Source organism: Sturnira hondurensis, unplaced genomic scaffold (assembly GCF_014824575.4).
Source record: "Sturnira hondurensis isolate 20B ecotype Veracruz unplaced genomic scaffold, ASM1482457v3 Scaffold0022977, whole genome shotgun sequence".
Taxonomy (NCBI): domain Eukaryota; kingdom Metazoa; phylum Chordata; class Mammalia; order Chiroptera; family Phyllostomidae; genus Sturnira; species Sturnira hondurensis.
In genome coordinates, this window is record NW_028095608.1 from 2,049,804 (window position 1) to 2,073,171 (window position 23,368).

The 23,368-nt window shown below is 41.1% G+C and overlaps 1 protein-coding gene across 1 annotated transcript in view; it reads right to left on the reverse strand.

The window, feature by feature from the left end:
* The window catches only part of HEATR1 (HEAT repeat containing 1), a 49,278-nt gene that overhangs the window by 19,975 nt on the left and 5,935 nt on the right, over positions 1-23,368 (reverse strand). The window contains exons 5-24 of the mRNA XM_037037299.1: positions 23,163-23,264; positions 22,583-22,723; positions 21,394-21,605; positions 21,131-21,264; positions 18,860-18,962; positions 17,622-17,732; positions 17,118-17,235; positions 15,753-15,860; positions 14,110-14,205; positions 13,596-13,684; positions 12,321-12,532; positions 11,679-11,800; positions 10,870-11,061; positions 9,260-9,443; positions 8,983-9,119; positions 8,091-8,283; positions 3,494-3,663; positions 2,987-3,145; positions 397-639; positions 1-132 (exon numbers count right to left, since the gene is read on the reverse strand). Coding sequence (XP_036893194.1) covers positions 1-132; positions 397-639; positions 2,987-3,145; positions 3,494-3,663; positions 8,091-8,283; positions 8,983-9,119; positions 9,260-9,443; positions 10,870-11,061; positions 11,679-11,800; positions 12,321-12,532; positions 13,596-13,684; positions 14,110-14,205; positions 15,753-15,860; positions 17,118-17,235; positions 17,622-17,732; positions 18,860-18,962; positions 21,131-21,264; positions 21,394-21,605; positions 22,583-22,723; positions 23,163-23,264 — 2,958 coding nt within the window. The remainder of the gene's footprint in view (positions 133-396; positions 640-2,986; positions 3,146-3,493; positions 3,664-8,090; positions 8,284-8,982; positions 9,120-9,259; positions 9,444-10,869; positions 11,062-11,678; positions 11,801-12,320; positions 12,533-13,595; positions 13,685-14,109; positions 14,206-15,752; positions 15,861-17,117; positions 17,236-17,621; positions 17,733-18,859; positions 18,963-21,130; positions 21,265-21,393; positions 21,606-22,582; positions 22,724-23,162; positions 23,265-23,368) is intronic.

The following is a 23,368-nucleotide window of genomic DNA, read 5'->3' on the forward strand; positions in this document are numbered from 1 at the left end:
CCCTTTAAAAACACTGCTAACAGTCTGAGCACAATGCGTATTTTTACAGTTCACAGATAAATCAAACAGCATGCGCAAAATCTTCTGCTGAACTTTCTCATCTGATATGGCTGCAAAAAATGGCTTTGTAATCTAGAGGAGGCAAAAAAAGGCCATTGAGTTCAATGAACCAACTTGCAGTCTTTTTATTATTCTCTCTGTGAAACTGTCCCCCATTCTGTCAGTTAAAACGCAATACTTCTTAATGACCTGTGTCTATCATTCAGTCTTGCAAAATGGGTCAAATTAATCAAATTCCTCTAGAACATGTGCAGTCCACTCTGTCTTCTCCAAGTAAAACATTACACATTTTTTTCAAGCCTGTGTGCGCTTCAGTTTCCAAAAGAAATCACTGACCTTTTCCAGGGCTGTAATCTGAACAGCAGGCATTCCTGAAAAAAGTTCCTTTGTTGTGTGTGCGGCTTTTATGAATATATCCAGACTCTTTGGATCCTTATGTAAAAGGGAAGCTGAATATTCATTGTATTTCCCCAGAGTGAGATGCAAAACAGTGGCCTCGTCTTTCAGGACAGCTGTGGGCTGCTTCTCAATCTTTTCCAACAGTTGTTCAATCATAGGCAACAGCTGAGAAAGCACCATCTGAAGTGTGGAGAACGTATTAGGAAACAGTTACTATACTGACATGTCTTGGCTTGTTTTAACAGAGACCTCCAAAGGGATCGTGTTGGAAGACTAAGAGCTCAGCCTAGAGAAAACATCCCAATAGTGATCACCTCTTGGACATGACGTAACTACTAATCCAATCGAGCACTCTGGTCCCTTCTGACGGTTTTGTCTATAATGGTCCAAAGCTCTAAATCCTTCTGGGATGAGTGGACAAATCTCGAGTGTCCCAAGTCCTTTTGAAAACAGGAAATACAAACTAAACTGAAGGTCTAGACTACAAAAATAAATTTTAGCTTTTTCGAAATCATTGCAATTTCCCAAACAATGTTTCCAACTTGCCATAATTAACATTAGTTCAAATTATGTATGTGAAGTCTTTAGTAACTAAACCAGGTGCCAGCAAAATATGGCTGTGGGCCAGAGCCGGAGAACGGCCTGCTCCGCACGTCTTGCTCACGACACAGCCAGACCTGCCCGTGCAGCTGCTGCCTCCGCCTCTCCTGCCACACACGGCGGAGCTGAGCAGCTGCCACAGACGGTGCGGCCTGCAGAGCCTAAATGACTTACTATTCGGTTCCTCAAAGGACAAGATGCTCAATTCTCTTTTTATTTTTAAAGATTTTATTTACTTATTTTTAGAGAGAGGGGATGGGAGGGTGAAAGAGAGGGAGAGAAACATCAATGTGTGGTTGCTTCTCGGGCACCTACTAGGGGCCTGGCTGGCAACCCAGTCATGTGCCCTGACAGGAATCGAACCAGTGAACCTTTGGGTCACAGACTGGTGCTCAATCCACTGAGCCACACCAGCCAGGGCCAAGATGGTCAATTCTCAAACTAGAGCTGTGATGACAGAGCTGATCAATGCCATCTGTTTGCTTCCACCAGGAAAATTCAACCCAACAGTTGCTACTGCATTCTACCCATGTTAGTAAAGCTCCATGGGGCAGGCAGTGGAGACTGGCGAGGCACTGGTGAGGCAGAGGCATCCGGACACCAGGATCAGCAAGCTTTCCTCTGCACCCGGCACGCTTGCCAACTAGGCTCTCACAACCTCTCTCTTCATACCACAGGTTTCCTTGACAACATAATGAAAGCTATGGATCCCCCCTCCCTCCCGCCAAAAGTATGTGACCACATACATTTAAAAAGTGAGCAAGTGGTTTTGGAAATATTTGAGTCTTAACAGTGGGGGACCTAATCAAAAGATGAAATTTATTTAGAAAAAATTGGGTTTTTATTCTTACATGTTTAAACTTCAGTCACGGCTAAAGCACTCTCCATTTGAGGCAATGCACCTATTGAGATTTTTTCCATTGCTTAAAAGAGTTTCAGAACTCTTCGATTCTGATGTCTTTGCAGCGCCTTGGCCGTTTTTTGTTTCAACTCTTCCACATTGGCACAACGTCTCCCTTTGAGGACTTTTTTTTTTAATCCAAGGAAACAAAAAAAAGTCACTCAGGATGAGATTGGGTAAATAGGGAGGGTGGGGCATGGGGGTTATGCCTTTTTTAAAAAAAAAACTGCTGAACAATCAGAGCAATGTGGGTGGTGTACTCGTAAATGACCCATCATAAAATGGGCAAATGCACTGAGTCTTCAAAAAAAATTCACTGAAGCCAAGCACACCCTCTCACAACAACGCCAGCTGGTGCACTGATCTGGATAGGTTCCTAGAACACTCACAGAGTCAAGGAAACCTGTACTACATGGGCCCACACCCCAAAAGGTAATTCTGGAGTTGTTTGGGGTCCCCCATTGTATGTCCAAATATATTACCTTGTGGAAGACTTTTACCTGAAGAACCAAGGCAACCCTACAGTTTTTCTTTCTTTTTATTTTATTTTATTTATTTATTTATCTTTAGAGGGGAAGGAGAGAGGGAGAGAAACATCAATGTATGGTTGCCTTTCGTGTGTCCCCTGCAGGGAGCTGGCCTGCAACCCAGGCATGTGCCCTGACTGGGAATCGAACCGTGATCCTCTGGTTCGCAGGCCTATGCTCAATCCACTGAGCTACACCAGCCAGGGCTAACCCTACAGTTTTTCCATGGTGCACCTTCAGCGTTTTTTCCCCAGGTAATTTTTAAAATCAAGTCAGTGCTTAGATAGAGCTAACACACAATTTTAAAATGGAAAGAAACTCACTGACACCTGCTTTTTGTCTCCTATCTCTTTTCTCCACCACCACGTTTCCTCTCCCCGGTTACTAAGGACATTGTCACTGAGGGCACACATGTGCCTCTGCAGGTACCTCGCCCACACAGCGGTGGTTTCAGTGACCGCCGTGACGCCCCTGGGGTACAGCCCCACACCGCTCTCACCTCACCCTGCACTCCCTGAAGCACTCTCGTCAGATCTTTGGCAACATAAGATGGGCAACTGGATACACAATAAAGCAGGTTCTTCAAAGTTTCAGACAACTTCTGATGAGATTTCAGTTTCTTTTCTCTCTGTAGCTCCTCAAATAGCGTAGCCAAATCCTAGGGGTAACAGAAAAGAAAACTAGGTAAAAAGAGTGAAGCAACCCTGAATGTTAAATGTACTAATTATGGCGGAGGGCGGGGGTCATTCCTCATTTCCCCTTACAACTTTAATAGGCAAGGTCACTGGTCCCCCTCAGTCAGCTTCCTCTCAAAACCCAGACACCGGTCTGCCAGCAGCTATCTTTTAAAACTAGGAGTAAAGAGGTGCAGACATCACCCTGTGAGTTTCTGAATTCAAGGCTGAGCTCGACCACAGTCCCTCCAAAGCAAAAGTCAAGAAAGGAGGAAACTGCTCAGGTGTGTGCACGAATGGGCACACCTGCAACCCTCCGTGCTGGGAGTTACCTGGACGACGTAGGTAGCGTCCGAGGTGACCTCCTCTGCTTTGGGCACCACATGCTCTATCACCATGTGGAACGGGGATGCCACTCCGCTGAGGGCCTGCAGACAGTGAACGGCTGCCCTCCGGACCTCCTTTATGGGGCTTCCCAGGTTAAGCAGTAGAGATGCCACCACTGAAACCAAAGGGAAAATATTTAACAATTTAAAAAGTGGAAACAGTGCAAAATTTAAATAGTACCCAAGGGTACATGATGAAAAGTTTTACTCCCAACTCAAACTCCCTCTCTGAAGACCATTCACTGTCCGTTTACTCTTCTAGAAAAATGCCAGACATACGCTGGTAAATTCTTTTGAAAACGCACAAATGAGAGCCAAGTACAGATACACCCTCCTGCAGAAACTGCTGTCGCATCTCAAAACACGCTGAAGCGTTTTCCACACAAAACTAAATTAAATCATTCTTTTCAAGCTGTACACGTCTCTGCTGACTTTCCGCATTTTAAAAACTGGTACCTTACTGGATAAAGTTTACTTTTTCCAGGATTTCTGGCATTAAAATTGCTGCCAACATCCCTGGACACACAGCCCTGCATGTCTGTGTGGAGGAAGCTACCCACGTGTGCATGGGGCTTGCAAAGATTTTGTCCTGAATTGACATTTACTGTGACTTTACTTTCAATGCAAAAATTTTAGTCATTTTCTTCTAGTTTTGTATGTGGCTTGGAAAGACCTTCCCCACTAGAAATGAGTTTAAAAGTATCGATCTGGATATTTAGAGATCACATGTACTCCACGTTTTTTGCTAATATCAGGGCTAGGTTTTTTCTGTGAAATCTTTAGTTGACGCGAAATTTTCTTCTGAGGGACAAGGCTTGAGTCAAACTTTTCAAACGTTTCCAAATAGCCGACCAGATATCCTACTGCATAATCCCTCCAAGAAGCCCACACTCCGCCAAACAGTCCTTCCAGAGCCACGCTCAGGAACAGTGACCAACTCAGCACTGTCGCTTTCGTTTCTGCTTCCGTAGCTACGCAGTGAAAATGTCAGCCTTTGATTTGAGAACTATTTCATCACGTGATCCAGAGTTTGCTGTTGCTTAAGTAGAAATAATTACCAATTTTTATCTAATGCCATTTCATATCTTTGGAACATGATGGTTTTTTTCTGTCAACACTGATATGGCCAATTATGTTATTTTGAACCAATTCTTTTTTATTGACGTGAACTCTATTTGGGCAAATGCTTGATTTGTAAACAACAGACTGCTGAACTCAACTGGCAAACACTCAGGATTTTTGCATTATTATTAAAACCCTGGCCAACTGTTCTGTTTTGTCTGTCAGTGCCAATTTTCCATGTTACGCTGGGTTTAGAGGAAGAATCTGGAAGCTTCCCTTCGTTCTATGCCCTGCCCAGCTCAAGACCACTGAAGACCTGGTAGAGTGCATCTGTGAGATCGCCTGGATTGCGACTGCTCCTGAAAAGCTGTGTCTGGGATAAGAGGTACTGTTTCCTCATCTGCTCTCTAGTTACTTCATTTCGTGCTTTGTACCGAAGCACATTTGGTTGGTTTTTATTTTTCTAGAAACGATCCATTACACATTTCCCACCCTAGAATGCGAAGAGCGAGCCTGACAGCCTTCAGACTTTTCTGAGTGCAATACCAAACCTGGAAATCTTTCCTGGCCTCCGCAACATTAAATTATAAAATAAAGTCAGAAACAAACAGCTGCAAAATTGAATTTACCTGCACAAAGGGCAGCTTTAAGCCAAGATACTTTATTTGCTAAAACAAACAAACAAACAAAAAACCTCTCTGTGTAGTAGAGCAGAACTTCCTGAAAAATCCAAATGCAGAAACAAGTTTAAAGTACTCCAACCTCACCCCTTAGTCCTTTGAGCACTGGTTTGAACTGTGTGGTCCACTGTAAGTATTTAACACAGATTTTTTCAGTAAATACTGCAAACTTTTCTTCTTCATGATCTCCTTAATATCATATTCTTTTCTCTAGCTTACTTTATTATAAAGATATGGTACATAACACATAAAGCACACAAATACGCACTAACTGACTTGTTGGTAATGCTTCTGGTCAACAGCAGGCTCTCAGTAGTTAAGTTCTGGGAAGTCAGAAGTTATGCATGGCTTTTTGACTGCATGGGAGTTGGTGCCCCTCACCCCTGAGATCTTCAAAGGTTAACTGTGTAAGTACTATGGCTCCTGTATTCAGATAAGGTACTGGGACTCAAGATACGTCAAAGCTACACTTTTTAAGGAATCAGCTTTTAGAAACATCTTCCATTTAAAAAATCTATGTGACCTTATTCTAATTTTACTTAGACTTAGAATAGCATATTTTACATAAAATGTAAAAATGTTTTTGCTTTTAAACATGCAAATAAATTTACTATATTAATCAGGCATGACCAACCAAAGGCAGCCTCCATCTGGCAAATGTTAAAGGTCTAATCATTTATGCAAGACTGAGCCAGAATACATTATCTACACACAAAGTAATGAGTGTAGATTGCCAAGTCACTGCACACATTATGGTGTTATATTACTAAAACAGGCAGTATCTTTCTTTGAGCAGCATAACACACTAAATTAGGACAACCACCCGCCAACGCCTCCCAGACCCCTCAGGGCCGAGGCTGGGCCAAAAGCGCACTGCAGACAGGTTCAGTGACTCGAGGCCCTTGGGGATTCTAGGGTAAGGTCCTTGAGCTTCTGGACAGAACAAGGTGCCCCGTCTCCTGTTTTCGGTGGAGTCCTGTGACGTGTTCGGGCAGCGTCAGTGCAAAGGCACTTTTGGAAGAGGGGAGTGACACATGACAAGGCAGCAGGGATGGGCGGGAGCCTGTCCTGCGGCAGCACCAGAGGCAAAGTGAGGCCTGCCGGTCCTGCTACTGATAGACAAATAGGTCTACTCCTCGGGGGCGGCCCGCTTTGACGCCAGAGGACAGCAGACATCGCAGACCTGATGGCAAATCGGAAGTCACGACCTCCAGATAAAACACATGCACCTTTTTGAAAATTCATGTTTAACAGGAGATAATCATTTTAATAAATTATTCTACCCCCATAAGATGAAACTCTACATAGACATTTTTAAAAGGATACATTTCTATATATCTATGTTTATTTCTATTTTTAAAAACAGAACATTAAAAAATTAACATTGATTATTTTTTAATCTTCACCCAAGCACATGCCCATTGATTTGAAAGAGGGGTTGGGGGGGTGGTAGAGAGAGAGAGAGAAACACCAATCAGCTGCCTCTCATACGTGCCCTGACCAGGGATCAAACCTGCAACCTAGGGATGTGCCTGACTGGAAATCGAAGCTGTGACCTTTTGTTTTATGGGACAACATTCCCACCAACTCAGTGACACTGGCCAGGACTATATATTAATACAAACAAATGCTTATAACATATTAAGTAAAAAATTAAAGTTAAAAACTGTATAGAAAATTCTCATTAAAAAAATTCAACTTTCTTAAAAGTAAGTCTACCTAAAACAGGGGCTGAAGTCTTATAGTAAGTAGTGGAGAAAAAAAATACATTCTTAGGATTTTATTTTGTGAGTAAAACTTGAATTTACATATCTATTTTACCTTATATTTGATAAAGTTTTGGTTACAACTGTAATTATGTGCACTTTCATGGAACTAATAAAACATTGAGAAACTATTCTGTGAAAAGTGTGATCGTTCACTTTGCTGTTACAAAACATTTATGAAGAGCAATTTTGGAATTAAAAAATAATCAAGACCCTGGCTGGCATAGCTCAGTGGATTGAACGCGGGCTGCGAACCAAAGTGACGCTGGTTCGATTCCTAGTCAGGGCACACACCTAGGTTGCAGGCCAAGTCCCCACTTGGGGGCACACAAGAGGCAACCAAACATTGATGTTTCTCTCCTTCCCTTCCTCTCTCTCTATATATAAATAAAAATAAAATCTTTTTAAAAAATCAAGAACATCTCGACATTTCCCAAGGGCCACTTATTCCCCCCATATTAAAATCATTCTAGTCTGCAGTACTGATGACAACCACCATCCTCATCAACTTTCTCACCTGCAATCACTAAGGGGTGACCTCTGTCAGGTCCTCCCATTTGTCAATAGCTTTGGAAGGAGGTCAACCCACTTTCAGTATCATATTCATCAACTTCATGAAATTCTGTATCTTTTTCAACATTCCCAATTTCGCTTTCTATGAACTTTATTTTGGGAGGTTTCACAGTGAGTGCCCAACCAGAAAATGATTTACACGTGATAAAAGACATAAATCCAGGAGGTCTGGTTGAGTGCTGACCCACTTTATAAGTAGTAAGAGTTATATGATGGTTTGGATTAATCACCTATAACTTCCATCACTTGTTTTAGTGAGATTCTGCAACTGACATTAATAACTTAAAAAGCAATACTTAGAAGTAAACACACATAACATGTATGAAAGGGGAGCATGCACATGCTCTATTTCAAAAACTATAAAAAAAGAAATTCTACAAACTACACCCCACGAACCACATGCAGGGAAAGCCGTAGAGCCGGAGGTGACAGTACATGTATAACGAGTGCTCCGCGCAGTACCTGGAGAAGACGTGGAAGCCAGGTGAGCTCTACACTGTGGCCTCAGGGAGGACAGCATCTCGCAGCCCACATACAGGGCTTGAGTCTGGAGCATGGACTTCACGCAGCAGTTCAAGGGGTTTGAAAGGCTAGAACTATAGGTCCATAACACAGAAAGGAACTTGAATAACTGGAAAACGTCTTCTAGATGTACCTAAATGAAAAATAAAACAAAAGCAGTGAAGTTTAACTTTTATAATTATAAAAACATAATTTTTATAATTAAACCAACTATAATAGTATACGACTATAGAAAACAAATAGTTGATTGTATTTTGTTTTGTCTAATCATGTAAACTTATTCTATGCTTGGAATTTTAGCAAACTGGCAGGAATATAAGTGAATTCAGAGGACTGATAGCCACAGGGCTTGCTCTAACTTTGCACTTCAACACACTTAACAAACAAACAAACAAGACACTGAGCAGAACACTGAGACAGAAGTGATGTTGGGAAGCCTCATTAAGGGAAGTCCTTCAAAGATGGAGGGAGCAATGTCAATCGTGTCACATGCTGCTGTGATGTTTCTTAACTGAGTGACTTTGCACAGGCTAAACCATCTCTCTGAACATCACTTTCTCACTGGTAACACTATTAAGCCACCCAGCAGATGGGGCTGTTACCATCAAACATGTGAACAGGCCTTGTACATGAGGCACATGGGGATGCTGGTCTCTGCTTACCCCACCGATGGGGGTCAGGATCCCAGCGCTGCTTTACAGGGCCTGTGCTGATCACCATATGCTCTTTGCTGTTTAGAAGTCTACTTTCATTCTCGCTCAGAACTGTCATGGCTAAAATAACCTGTGACACCCTGAAGGGCAGAGAATGCCTGAAAAAGAGGGGCCTGCACCTTGAGGAACAGCTTCATCAGCACCCTGAAGTGAGTGCTGTCAGCCCCACGGAGGATCGTCTCAAATAGCCCGATGAGCAAGCGCAGGTAGTCTCTGCTGTCCGCTTCCAGCCGGTCAGGGTTCCACCACACGCCATCTACGCGGATGTGAGGAGAGACAATGCGTGACTCACGTGAACACTCTGTTGGGACTTTACACTCAACAAAAAAAGAGTCGTGGAGCCACAGACTCAGTTTTCCAGGGAATCCCATTCAGAAGGTTCACACCTGGTCCTACCTTTAGGGAAAGATTTAGGAGCCTTTAGTGCATAAATAAAAATTTTCAGCGAAAATACAAGTAACGCTGAGTCCTCCACAGCTATCCACTGGGCGGCATTGACCTGCTGTACGTAATGTGCCCACAGCTGCGCTGGTATTGCCTGGTCCATCATCAGCTCAGATTGCCATTCTGAGGGCATTTCCTAAATGGGAAGGAAACAGAAGGACGCAAATTCACAGCAGTTCTGAAAATGGGTTCCACAGGCAGACTGCGGCGTGCGTACGCCGGGGGAATACACAAAACTGTGTGTGGGGATGTAGCTGAAAGAATTCATAACTTTAAGCAGGTTTTTAAAGAGGTCTAACACCATTCACAAGAAAAGAAGGAAGTTGATTATGGCTTCACTTTGGTCTGTTTTCTTAAACCACTATCCCCAAAAACAAACATCATTCACATAAATTCTATCAAATGGTACCTTTCTAAACAGGAAGAGTTGGGCTTCCAAGAAATCCCTAACAAGGCTTTTCTCATTTCACGTTTTTACAGTAATCTAAAGAAGGTACATTGTAAAATCCCAAAACTTACAGATGATTCTAAACAAGTAGCAAAATGTTAAGGTATTTAGATATTACACAGCAAATGCCAAAAGGAAGCATGAGAGAAGGCGTAGGAAAATGACGAACAGAACTGCATACGGGTGCGTGCAGAGTCGGAACTGGGGAGAAAATCAGGCCAAAGCCAGACTCACAAGACAGTGCTCTCAGTGAGGGAGTTCGTGGCTCATTGTGCAGCCACAGCCAGGAAGATGCTCAGGGCTCTCAGAAAGGGGATTAAATATGAACAGAAAACACCTGTATCTGTGCATACAGAAAACACTCCATTTGTCCACACTTTTAACAGTGGGAGCAAGCACAATTCAGGCTTCACACTTTTACAAAAGGTATCAAAGAAGTTAAAAAGGGCCTCTCTGGGCTACTTTTTAAAATATGAAGAGTAATTCCTTTAAAGTCTACATCACTTTAGCTACCAATGACCATGACCAGAACTTATACAATCCTGAGGGTACATGGAAACATTAAAAGCATGTGATTCATTTAGCAAATCCAATAAGGAGCATTCTGAGGTTTGGAGGACAAATCAAAACAAAGCACTATTATATATGGCAAATATTAAAAGAAATAATCTTATTACCTCAAAATGTGATACCAGTAACTTAGTAACACTGTCAGAGACAACAGCAGGCTGGCGAGAGCCAATGTAATGTAACATTAAGAGAACACAAAAGATCTCCTCTGGAAAGTAAGAGCACGAAGGAACATTTTGTTCAGGCACTGACACACCTAGTGAAATCTTCACCACTTAAGGCAGTTAGGCACAGCTTAGATAACAACCCCAATAAAGACAATACGGACACTGGCACTGCAACCCTGAAATTCTATAGTTTGATTAATTTTCTGAAGAAGGAAGAGAGCACTTATTCCCCCTCTAACTGCTCCTGAGGCTGCTCCACAGCCACCCCGGACGGCAACTCCCAGCCCCTCGGCCCCCAGCGGCCAGCTCTGCCCTGACCGCAGGCCAGGCCATCACTCTATGCATCCCCGACTTCCCAGGGACGGCGTGCTCCTTACCACTGCTGTCATGATGCTTTCGAGCTTCTTTATTTTTTTCTGCAACAAACCGAAGACTCTCATCGCAAATGGAAAGTGCGTTTCTTTCGAGGACGAGCAGCACGAGACCAGCACAGACATGACCACGTGGGAAGTCACTTTCTGCTTCAGGCTGAGGGGCTCCTTCTCCCCGACACTGATCAAACCCTCCACCTGGGAAAACGAGTGCTGTTCATTACTGGTAAGTCTCGGGCAGCACGAAACAATTTTCCCTACACCTCAGGCCTTGTCAGATATTATGTGTTTTACATTTAAAGTGAGATGACAAATGTACGGCCTTCAAAAAGTAGTCGGCACTGATTTCTAGTAATTACAAAAATAACTAATTTCAAAAATTATAATGCATATAACTGTACTTGCCAAATGGATGTTTTTATATCACAAACCTAATACCTTTATAAAGGTGTATTTACTACAGCAAAAGCAAATTTTCTCCTCCTTTAGGTATTTTACTATTTTAACAAAAATACAACTTTAATATTTTAAAGGAGGCAGGGGAAAAGGAGGTGAAAAAGTATACATTATTCTTACTGGTCCAACATAAAACTACAATGAAATAAACTATATAAAATGTTAAGGGTTTTAACAATCTGCAGAATATTTAACACAACACTATACATGTTTAAAGCAAAATAAAATACTCAAGAATGCAAGTTATTATCAAAAAAAAAAAGAAAGAAAAAGACGACGATGACTCTACACAAGCAGATACCGAGAGTCTAAGATTATAAGGAGGCAATCCGGGGGTGGGGCTTTAACAGCGTCCCTACCATCTTTAACATTGAAGAAGGATCCCCCGATTTTATATTGTCAGCCAACAACTCAATCATCTTCTGATTTGCTACACCAATTAGTTTTCCTGACTTTGTGCTTTTAATCACATTTTCAAGAGCTGTTATAAAAAAAAAAAAAAGGTTAAACACAGGGCCCTATGTCACCAACACTTGCTTAAAGAATCACGAAGACTAAGGAATTTAAGCAAAAATTTTACTATTTTCCTATAAACATTTGTTTTTTATTTTTCCTTTCATCCAATTCTGAATTTGCCTATGGGTCAGTTTCTTTTTCATTGTATATTTTATCTTAGCAAAAAATTTTTAGATCCTGGCACATAATATACACATATGATTTCAANGCTTAAAGAATCACACAGACTAAGGAATTTAAGCAAAAATTTTACTATTTTCCTATAAACATTTGTTTTTTATTTTTCCTTTCATCCAATTCTGAATTTGCCTATGGGTCAGTTTCTTTTTCATTGTATATTTTATCTTAGCAAAAAATTTTTAGATCCTGGCACATAATATACACATATGATTTCAAATGTAAGTATGGCCAGTTTTTAATGGTACTTATCTTCTTTTTGAAGTGTTACCTGTTCATTTTGTCTAAAAAGCAACTGAATTGCTTACCTTCTTCCCAGCCTCGCAGCACAGGATGCAGAGAGCAAAGTCCTGATCTGGATAAATAAACGGCCGTTTTCATCTCGGGAGACTCTAGATCATCACTGTGGATGACCATGAAGGGAAGCAGGCGAACCACGACCTGACTCGCCAACTCATCCTTTCCACTCCACGTCTCTTCTCTAACTATCATGTCTGTGGCCAGTTCAAGTACCTCGCACCTGAAAGATATAAAAGCACATGTGCTTCGGAGACACATCAGGGACTTCAATCCAGCAAGCAATCATCATCATTACACTGTTCCACGTCAACTGACATCCACACTGGTCCCCTCACCAAACGTGTCGTTCAGAGACGATCACTGGAAATCCATGCTAATACAGGAACTATTTAGGACTGCTAATTCGGCCAACTCTTTTTTTTTTAAATCACAATAGGTTAACTGTAACATAAAACATACCACACTATACATCTTAACTCTACTAGAAATAAAAAATTCACTCATAAGTTCAAAAAGTATCTGAACACATACTATGTGCTAAGAATTAGATATGACAGACATAGAAACCTGCAAGACACGCTTTCTTCCTCTAAGGAGCTTAGTCATTTGTCCATGCAAAGAGCTTAGGTGCCCAAAATAAAATAACCAGCTCTGGCCAGGTGGCTCAGTTGGAACATCATTCCAAACAACAAAAGGCTGTGGGTTCGATCCCTGGTCGGGGTATGTAAGGGAGATAACTGACTGATGTTTCTCTTTCACACTGGTGTTTTTCTCTCTCTCTCCCGTCTCCCCTTTGTCTCTAAAATCAATAAACACCTCCTCCCGTAAGGTTTAAAAAAAAGAAAACAAATAAAATGACCAAAACTCATCAAATACTTACTATAGAGATATCATGTACTTCTGAACTTATATTTAATATATTTTTAAATTATAAAGTAGTATATGATCCTTATAGAACAAAACCCAAACATAAAGATTTATAAAATAGAAAATGAAAGTTCTTTTCATCCCACTTTCCACATTTCAGTATATCATACATTATATACTTCTCTTTCCAATTTATGAAAGAAAATTTCAGAGTAGTGTAATGAATCCATGCAAACCCAAATGGAATATTTATAATGCAAGAATGTAACAACAAGATCCACTTCATTACCATGATCAAAGTGGCATATAACTACAAGGTAAATTGCAAACATGAAAAGCAAAAGAAAAAAATCAAAATGAATTCAATGTAAGAATTTCACCAATTCAAAATTGTATAAGGAGAAATGAATACATACCATGCCCTATTTTTTGAAAGTTCTGCTCTTTGAAAAAGATTCAGAAGATGTGAAACAGTCACTTCTGATGTGAAGTGTCCTCTGAAAATCTAGAGGAAAAAGAAATGTCCTAAGTGAAGTTTTACTTGCTTTAAATACATATGGTGCTTCTTAAGTGAACTTGAAAAAAACTGTAAATTATAAAGAATTTATCTCCCAGGAATTCTAGTATAATTTAAAAGTTTTATGAGCAATTTCTCAAAAGTGGCATTCGTGATCCTTTTTTCCATGACCCCAAGGTAAAACCGACAATGTCCCTTTCCTCTCGGAAGACCCTCCACATGTATAAAACTGCACAATCTAATTACTCTCATGAGCTTTTTCCAACCAGGCTTACGTCTGTGCTCTCGAGAGATCAGATTTCCAATGGGGGAATTATTTTCAAATATATTCCTGCCTAGAGCAGAGAATCAAGTGAGAAGGGCAAGAGAACATCTACCAAACAATGTGCATGTCGATGAGCACACCCACTCACCTTGAAAGCACTTACAGCCGACAGAACGACATCTACACTATCATCACCCAACCGGGCTAAGATGGCTTCTTTTATGAAACATTCATCGATACTCTCCTGAACGACAGAAAAAAATATTAATTTAGTTGTTCCTAAAACACTAAAAGCAAGCTTGGTTTTGTGAAAAGCACTCCAGGATACCGGCTGAGGAGGGCAGGCTCTGCGCTGAGTGGAAATCCAAACACTCTCAGCACACTGCCTGGAACTAGATGACCTCTAACGGGCCTTTTCATTTAGAGGAGTAATTGTCCGGCACAAACCTTTTACAGTTTCCACCGAAAATACAACATGTATAATCTAAATATGACTTTTGCATTAAGGAATCGATCGTATTAACACGAGAGCACCCAGCCCGTGGAGGGCACACGGGCCGCAGCCCCAGCTCTACCACTTACTAGCGCGGTGTCCGCGGTGAGTCCCTAACCTTCCTTCTCACTGCTCTCGTCTGTACAACACAGCTAATGATACAAAAAGGAAAAGCACATAACCACTCACAGTAACGGAACAGTGAGACTGCTCATCAGCCTGAAACCATCCCTACCTGTAGGGAGGTGGCAAAGAAAAACTTTAAAAATATAGAAGACAAAAATATCAAAAATACAAACAAAAAACTTACAATTCAAATATTGTCAAAAACTATGAAATTAGTAAAACTCAAATTACGCATTTAATGTGGTAATCACGATTAGCCGAAATTAAACGCTATTGTAATACGACTTGGTTCTAAGTGCCTGACACCAGTCCTAGACTCAGCAGATCGACGCCACCATGTGCTGTGGGGAAAGTACAACCCGCCACCATCTTTCTCTATTCAAAAATTTTCAAATGTGCAAAAAGTAATATAAGACAATCTTAAATATTATACAGATAGACATTCTATTTTAATCATAGTAACTACAGGAAAATGTATATATAATTAGTACTTCAAATGTATGATTTGAAGACTACGTAAAAAAAGAATCCATTTAAAAGAAGTTAAAGAAAAATTTTAAGGAAATAATTATCAGTGGTAAGTTAACAAAAAATTGTGAAGATACTGTTTGAATAACTAAAGCCAGGAAATAATGCTCTATTTGAATCACTGCAAAGTCTTTGTAAATTACCATTTTGGTACAAAGGCAGAACTTACAAGTTAAGTCGGCTTCTGTGCTCACGATCTGGAGTCACCAGAATTTTAATCACCAACACAACTGCAGGTACTGACAAGTCCTCCAAAAGCTACCATCCTGATGTCCCCAAATACGCTCATGGTAAACTTAAGACAATCAAAAGCAGATTTCAAAACTAGAAAAGTCTCAGATTAACTTGAGAACCTCCCCAAACTGATCTATAAATTCCAGTCTGAAAAACACTGAGCTGGAGCCAAACCGATGACCTGCACCCTGGAGATGTGGGACCAGGGGCTGTGGGGCACACACAGCCCGTCACGGCGGCTGGAGCCTGTCCCGCGAGGGCCCTTGGTCCCTGTACTCTTGCCGCTTTACAGCTGGTCTGGATGATCACACGGTGCCGACTCCAGGTGCCAACTTCCAGTACTTGCTCTCGAGTTACCCGGCTCCTCATCAGGACAAACACGGAACAAATGAAAGCCATCTGACACAAACCTTTGATGTTTCCATGATATTTTTCAGATGATTAACGGCCAGAAGTCTCACGGGTGCAAGCGGATGATTCAGACTGAGCACCAAGGAGGTATCACAATCTGCTAAAAACTATAGGATTCATAACAATTACCACATGATCTCACAACTAATTTTGAGCAGTATACAATCAAGAATAAAAACCAGAGAAAACCACCTCGGTCTGCCAAACACATTCAGTAACGACTGTCTAATTTCAGAAACCAGAAAGTAAACCAATCTTTGTCTCTAGAACATGGTCTGAGTTAGATTTAAAAAATCGGTATTGTTAATACTCTGCTTTCCTGTATAATTGTGTCTATAGATAGGTTTAATTTAGTAACTCTATAAAGTAATTTTGTATACTTACAGACATGACTCCAAAGTGAAAAGCATTTGAGGTGAATCACTATATTAGCACCTTAGTGAAACTTAAAATTCTAAAAAACTGATCACTGGAAACGGAATACAGTTCCTCTAAAGGACACAATAGTGACACTCAGATTAGTAACAACCCACTCACTCACCTAATTAGACTAAGGAAATCTGTACACCATGCTAAGGTTTGGAAATCAAACCTCATTAAAGACAAAGTCTCATTAGGAAAGAAAAAGCAACAACCCTATGTCTCTTCATTATATTTATTTTCAAGGCTATTTATAAGAACTGCTTAGATGTCTAACTTCTGGTATATAGATTAAGGGTGAATCGTCAGAAAATTTCTAAAGTTCTAACGTGATCATGAAGTAAAAATCCGTGTCTTTTTTCTAATCAATGACTTAAAACAGCCATCCATGGTTGGTGGTACCACACTGGGAGGTGAAGAGAAGAGAAAGGTAAAGACGCCACCCCCTGAGTGAGGCCACCTTTTGGTGACTGCTAATGCATGCCCTATGTAGGATTTCCAAACAACAGTTCTCCTGGAATAAGTATCATATTCACAATGATATAAACTCCTGTTCCTTTCGCCAGGCATCCAATCCCCACCTCATGGCCTTACCCCAGGTAACGAGGCAAAATTGTGTATAATCTCTTCTCTTCACAACACACGCAAAAGAGCCCTGGCCGGGTAGCTCAGTTGGTTAGAGCGTCGTCCCAATGCACCAAGGTTTGATCTCTGATCAGGGCACATACAAGAATCAACCAATGAATGCAAAGTGACTGAAACAACAAATAGATGTTTCTCTCTGCCTCTCCCCCAACTTGCTTTTTTTCTCTAAAACAAATTTAAAAAAAGAAATACACACTCCAAACAGAGGAGTGATAAAGCAAAAATTTCCTTCCAGAGTTCTTCAGATAACCACATAAACATACCACAAATTGTCTTAACTCCTTTGAAGAAAAATTTACCTGATACTTCCCTCCACTTGTAGAAAGAGAGATAAATTGGTGAAAAAGCTCTTGTTTTTTGAGGTCTGTAATTTGCTTTAGGTGTTCCTCTAAGACAACATCTAATGTTCTGGGATATCTGGGAAGAAATTCAAAGAGTTAGTCCACATAGAAAATTATACAAAGTTATTAACCACATATACCCTACATGTATAGAAGACATAAACAAAAATTTTAAAACTATTGAGATTGAGACCAATATTTTAACAGTATAATATGTAAGATCAAGTAATACTGATCACTAGTTACTAGTCATCTATTACAACAACAAAAAAATCTATAGAAACACTACTCTCCACAGTTCCCATATACCCCTAATTCCTCCTATATTTCAAATACATTTAAATCTCATACCTGGTCTTTCCTGAAAGGGAAAAAAAAGACAGTCCCTTTACAAATCATTTACTATATTAAATTAAAACAAGAGGTACACATTAACAAAAAAGGCACAAACACACCACTTACTTGCTTTCTAAAAGTCTGATAAGTGGAAGAAACTGTTCATTAAGCAAAGATACTTTAGTAGGATCGATTTCTTCCTGTGAGTTATATGAAATATACTCTTCAAAAAGAAGGCTGCAAAACAAAACCAGTACCAACAGATGAGAGTAACTGTTTATTGAGTACCTATCATGTTCTCGGTGGTTTAGGAATATTCTCTCTCTCAAACCACTCCAAGAAAGAAAATTATACTTATTTTAAACAAACACAACACTAGGGCTAAGAAGTCTTACAATCTGACCCTGACTGGTGTGGTTCAGTGGGCTGGGTGTTGTCCAGCCCATTAACAGGTCACCGGTTCAATTCCTGGTCAGGGCATACGCCTGGGTTGCAGGTTCCTCCCTGGTTAGGGGCATGGGAGAGGCAACCCAACTGGTGTTTCTCTCATACATCAACATTTCTCTCCCTCTCTTCCCCCTCTCTAAAATTAAATAAAGTCTTAAAAAAAAAAAAAAAGAAAGAAACCTCATCATCTGCGTGAGGTCAGAGAGACCAGATAGCACCGCTGTGCTGGTGAGCCCCACCGGGCCAGGCAAAGACGAGCAGGGGCTGTGGCCCCAGCTGACTCCAGAGCCCACGCGTGAGAGCTGCACCTGTGCAGCTCCTTTTGTTCACAAGCCACACCTGAGAGCAAGAGGCACGAATGATGACACACCAGCAAACAGGCACCTGCGCAACACCACGCAAGGGCACACCCAGACCCAAGTCGCCAGCCTGCACAACATCCCACTGCCCTCCCCTGGAAAAGACAAGGGCAGATGTGAGTCCACGTCAGACTGCGATGCCTACCTTCTCTGCACTCTAGCAAGTTGCCTTTTAAGAAAAGAAAATGGGAGACTGAACTATTTTTATAGAAAAAGGAAGAAATAATCTTCACTTCATGCCAACCCTCAACACCTCAACTGTGAGGTATTGTTTCAAGCCTTTTGGTCCACTTGTTATTAGAAATCTAAACAGTCACGAATCACAGGCAGCTATAACCCAAATTCAGCTTAACTACAAACTGTCCATGATCATGGACAAGCGCTAAAGACAAGCAAGAGAAACTATTTTTTCTATTGTTACAATTACTAAGCTAAGTACTTACAATTAATGAACTGATATGGACAAAGCGAGAAATATAAACTGATACTGAAAAACCCTACATAGTATACTAAGCCACAAAATTACAAAGCAAAAGCACGTTAAAAATAACCCCTTACCTGGCCAACAAATGGTCCAAGTTGTTCTTCAGTGATATGTGCATGAGTATAGCTTGCAAGTGTTTCCTGTAGATCTCACCATCCATCCCTTCAGTTTCTTCTCCTTAGTACAGACAACAAACTGAGACCAACTGGGGAAATGATTTTTGCATGCTTACACTATTAAATTTACTTACAGTAGCAAACTTTCCTACAGGAATAACTTTAAAATGTATACACTAAATCTTGCTCTTTTTAAACCTATTTTCAAATGTGTACTTCACCTAGTCATTTATATTTTTCAGAGCATTTTTGTATATGTTACTCTAATTTATCCTTTACCTGAAATTCTCTGTATTTTTCAACACCAGTATGATCCTGCCTACCTCATTTATGAAACAGAAGTCCAAAAATACGGTTTCCCCCAGGTGACATTATGAGTGGTTAAGTTGGGACCCAAACCAAGATCTCGTACAACTGTCCCCCGCCACCCATGGGGACCGTTCGAAGAGCCCCAGTGGATTCCTGAAACCTTGGATGGTACCAACACTGCGTATTTTGTGTTTTTTCTGTACATACATATCCACGATAAAGTTTAATTTGTAAGTTAGGCACAGAAGAGATCAACAACAGTAACTAATAATACAATAAAGGCCCTGGTGGGTGTAGCTCAGTGGATTGAGCACGGGCCTGTGAACCAGGCGATCGTGATTCGATTCCCAGTCAGGGCACATGCCTGGGTTGCAGGCCGGTTCCTTGCAGGCTAACTACCAGCAGGGGACGCACAAAAGGCAACCATACATTGATGTTTCTCCTCCTCTCTCCTTCCCCTCTAAAAATAAATAAATAAATAAAATCTTTAAAAAAATAAAATCTTTAAAAAAATAATAATACAATAAAACAATTATAATGATATACAGCGATGAGGTACGTAAACGGGGTCTCTCCCTCTCTCTCAAAATCTCTCTTTGTCCTGTACTCACTTTTCTTTCTGTGATGGAGAGGACATGAGTCCCCAGCATCACTGCTCTTACACTCCCGAGCACTATTAAGTGAAACAGGGAACTTGACCGCTAGCACTGTGCTACCGAGACAGCTGATCTGATGACCAAGGAGTTACTAAGTGACTAACAGGCGGGTCAGTGTCCACAGCGTGGAGGCACTGGACAAAAGAACAAATCAGGTCTAGAGAGGGACAGGGCAAGACTTCATCACGCTACTCAGAACCACACACAATTTAAAACTCATGAATTACTCATTTCTGGAATTTTCCAAATAATATTTTTGAACTGTAGTTGACCACAAACAACTAAACTCAATGAGGGGACGACTGTATCACTGGAAACAGGCTAAACGTTCATCCCAATACGTCCTTCCTGGACCGAGAGCCTCCACCTTCTACCTCAGACTCCCCATCAGCACAGGAACCAGAATCTGGCCCCGCCTGCAGAGACTGGGGTAACATTCCTCGTCACCCTCAGAGCAGAAGAGACGAACTTTCATTTATGCTAGTCACATTTCTGAAACATTTAAACCAAGATTTGGTTAAGCAAACCTTATTTTCTAAGAGACTGACTTTTATTTAGAGATGTCTTTCTTAATCCAAGTAGCAAAAGGACCAACCAGTTTTCCCTTATCTCTCTGTATTTACTAAAGGATAAAATACATGCAAGTCAACACTTTCTAATTAATTTTGGGTTTTTATGCCTGAGATTTTCTTGGTCTTATATTTTCAATGACTCAAGGGAGAAAACCTCTTTTTGTTAGCAAATGAGTATTTATTGTAGATGAAATCACTAAAATTCATTAATTATCTAAACAAAGAGGGAAGCCCTGGCCAGGTAGCTCAGTTGGTTAGAGCATTGTTCTGACACACTAAGGTTGCGGGATCGATCCCCGGTCAGGACATATAAAAGCAACCAAGGAATGGATAAGTGGAACAACAAATTGATGTTTCTCTAAAAAATTAATTAATCAATCAGTTAATCAAATGAGAAGGGAAAATTTTACTCAATAACTTATTTTTAAAGTAATTCCTTAGCCTTTCCTATAGAAACTGTTTAAGAACACATTTTTAAATAATAGAATTCTAAGCATATCAAGGATTCTCTCTAACCAACTTGCTCTTCCCCCTAAAGGTTTCTCATGTAAGAAAAATAAACAAATTACACAAAAATAATTGGTTAGCAAAAACTTTAAATATCTTAGACATAAACATGAGTGTGGTTCCTATTTTAAGAGAATCAAGTAACAGAAAACGAGTTTTTGGACACAAAATGTAAAGCCACATACCTGTCACATGATTAATAATGGAGACAACCAGGCGGGGAAGCATGTAGCGTAGAAGAGGACTGATGTCGTATGTTTCGGAAATCCCATGAAGTATTGTAATGAGGTCAGGAACATTACACAAGTGAGGAAACGGCCTTCGAAGAAACAAGTATATAAGGTGTTGACTTGCCAAGTTACACAATAAATGGCAATTTATCTTCAAAAATTACTCAAAATAATTTCCGTCAGCTCTAAAGATCAGTTCTCAAGTCAACTGCACGTACTTTTTCCCTAGACTGTCCGGCTTCTGTCGCTGCAGGAGCACTACCAAGCAGCCCAATCCGTCCTTGACCAAAGAGGGAGTTTTAGTCAGCGTTTTGATGATCTGCGAAGCCAATGAATTGACGACGGTATCTTCCATGGTCACTTTCACGGAAATCTGACATATTATCATATATGTTGCAGCTCTGTAATCTGGTAAGGATGATTTCAACCCCTAGTTGTTTTTTAAAAGATAAGGAAAAACAACGAACTGTATTATTATTCTACTTAAATTGTTATTTTACCTTGACAATTAGAAATGCCACAAATCAGAAAGTGATACTACCTAATGCACACTCCTCAGAAGGAAAAAAATCGAGATAGTGACCCCTTTCCTGAGTGGTCATAGGGAAAAGACAAGTCTCTTGGACGAGACAGGGTCTCAGGAGGTCCCCCACTCAGACATCTGCCACGCATCTTAACAGAAGCCAATGAGCTCCTCTTTTATATGCCAACTCCCAGGGGTGGGAGGAAGGCCTCCATCAGAAACTGTCCAAGTGAAGACAATGACCATGGGACACAGGTGGGATGAGAGAGTGGTACCTTCACGGGGACCTGAGACGTGGCAGGTACTAAGGTGACCGGAAGAAGAAATACCGAAAAGTGGAAGTCAATGCCAAAATGATGACGAGAGCCTGTGCCCCAAAGAGTCTCTAACCCACTTTCTGTCCCGTGAGGCGACAGGATGGCTAATCGAGACCTGGAAGGGCAGACACCATGTGGAAATGGGCAGAAGCTGGAGTTGCGCTACGAGGCAGGGGCTGCCAAGGGAAGCTGGGAGAGGGGCCCGGAATTCTCAGAGGCCCCAGGAATCACCCCCGCTGACACCCTGACTTCAGACTTCTAACCTCCAAGAACTGTGAGAGACTGAAGTTCTGTTGTTTAACACCCCCAAAAAGAAAAAGAACGAGAACAATCTCGGCGACAATTAGCCAAAATTTATTCTTTAAGAAGCTCTAATTAAGATCCTACTCTGGTAAGTTTTTAAGATGAAAAGAACTTTATTTTTTTTTTTTACTGAAAAATTAAATCTCATCAACCATCTGAAATAAATTGTCCATTTTAGAGCATTTATGTCTAAGTTAAATTTTTAAAAGCAAAGACATTCCTTCGAGTACAAAATAACCTACAATACACTTGAGTAGAGCCAACCTTTTGGACATACGGAAACAGCTTAGCAACCACACTGTCTGATATGTCCTCGGCAGCCACCAAAGCAGACACGATGGTAGAAGCATAGAAAGTTAAGAGAACCCTCAGCCGAGTGGAGCTCCCAGGATGCTCAGCAAAAACCTGGAACGAAAGCACAAGACACACTGAAGAGTGAAAGGCCAATTCATAAAAGCATAAAAATATTTACAGTTCTCCTCAATGACCTCAGGCTGACATTTTAATTTTTATCATTTGCAACATGAATACACAAATCCAGAGGTTCAATTACAGATGGCAAGACTGAATGAACAATCTTCTCGACATTTTTAGACTGTCTTTTTAAACCGTTTAAACGATCACTACAAATGGAATCTGGCAAGGACTGGTTCAGTTTTGCACAACAGAAAACGCCTCTGGTGATCAGAGACTGACCCCACGGCTCGTGCTCCTGCACCGCTCGCTCACCTCACTGCCCTCCTCCGGTGCCACTGTTACCAGGGAAGGGCCGGTGCGTCTGCTCCACTCAGAGCAAGCTGTCTTCTAGAGGGACTACACACCCACAGAACAATGTACCACTCACCTTCACAGACTTCGTTACCAGGCTACAAATGAAATCCATGAACCCGAGATCTCTGTAGCAGTGGGTGATCAAGGTCCCCCTGGCCAAGGGCACTCCAGATTGCTGTCAGAGACAGAAAGCACAGGCATCGACGGGTCACTACTTTCAAAGCACCCACCACAGCAGCAGCAGCTCTATGTTGCTGCTGTTCATAAGTACGAAGTGCA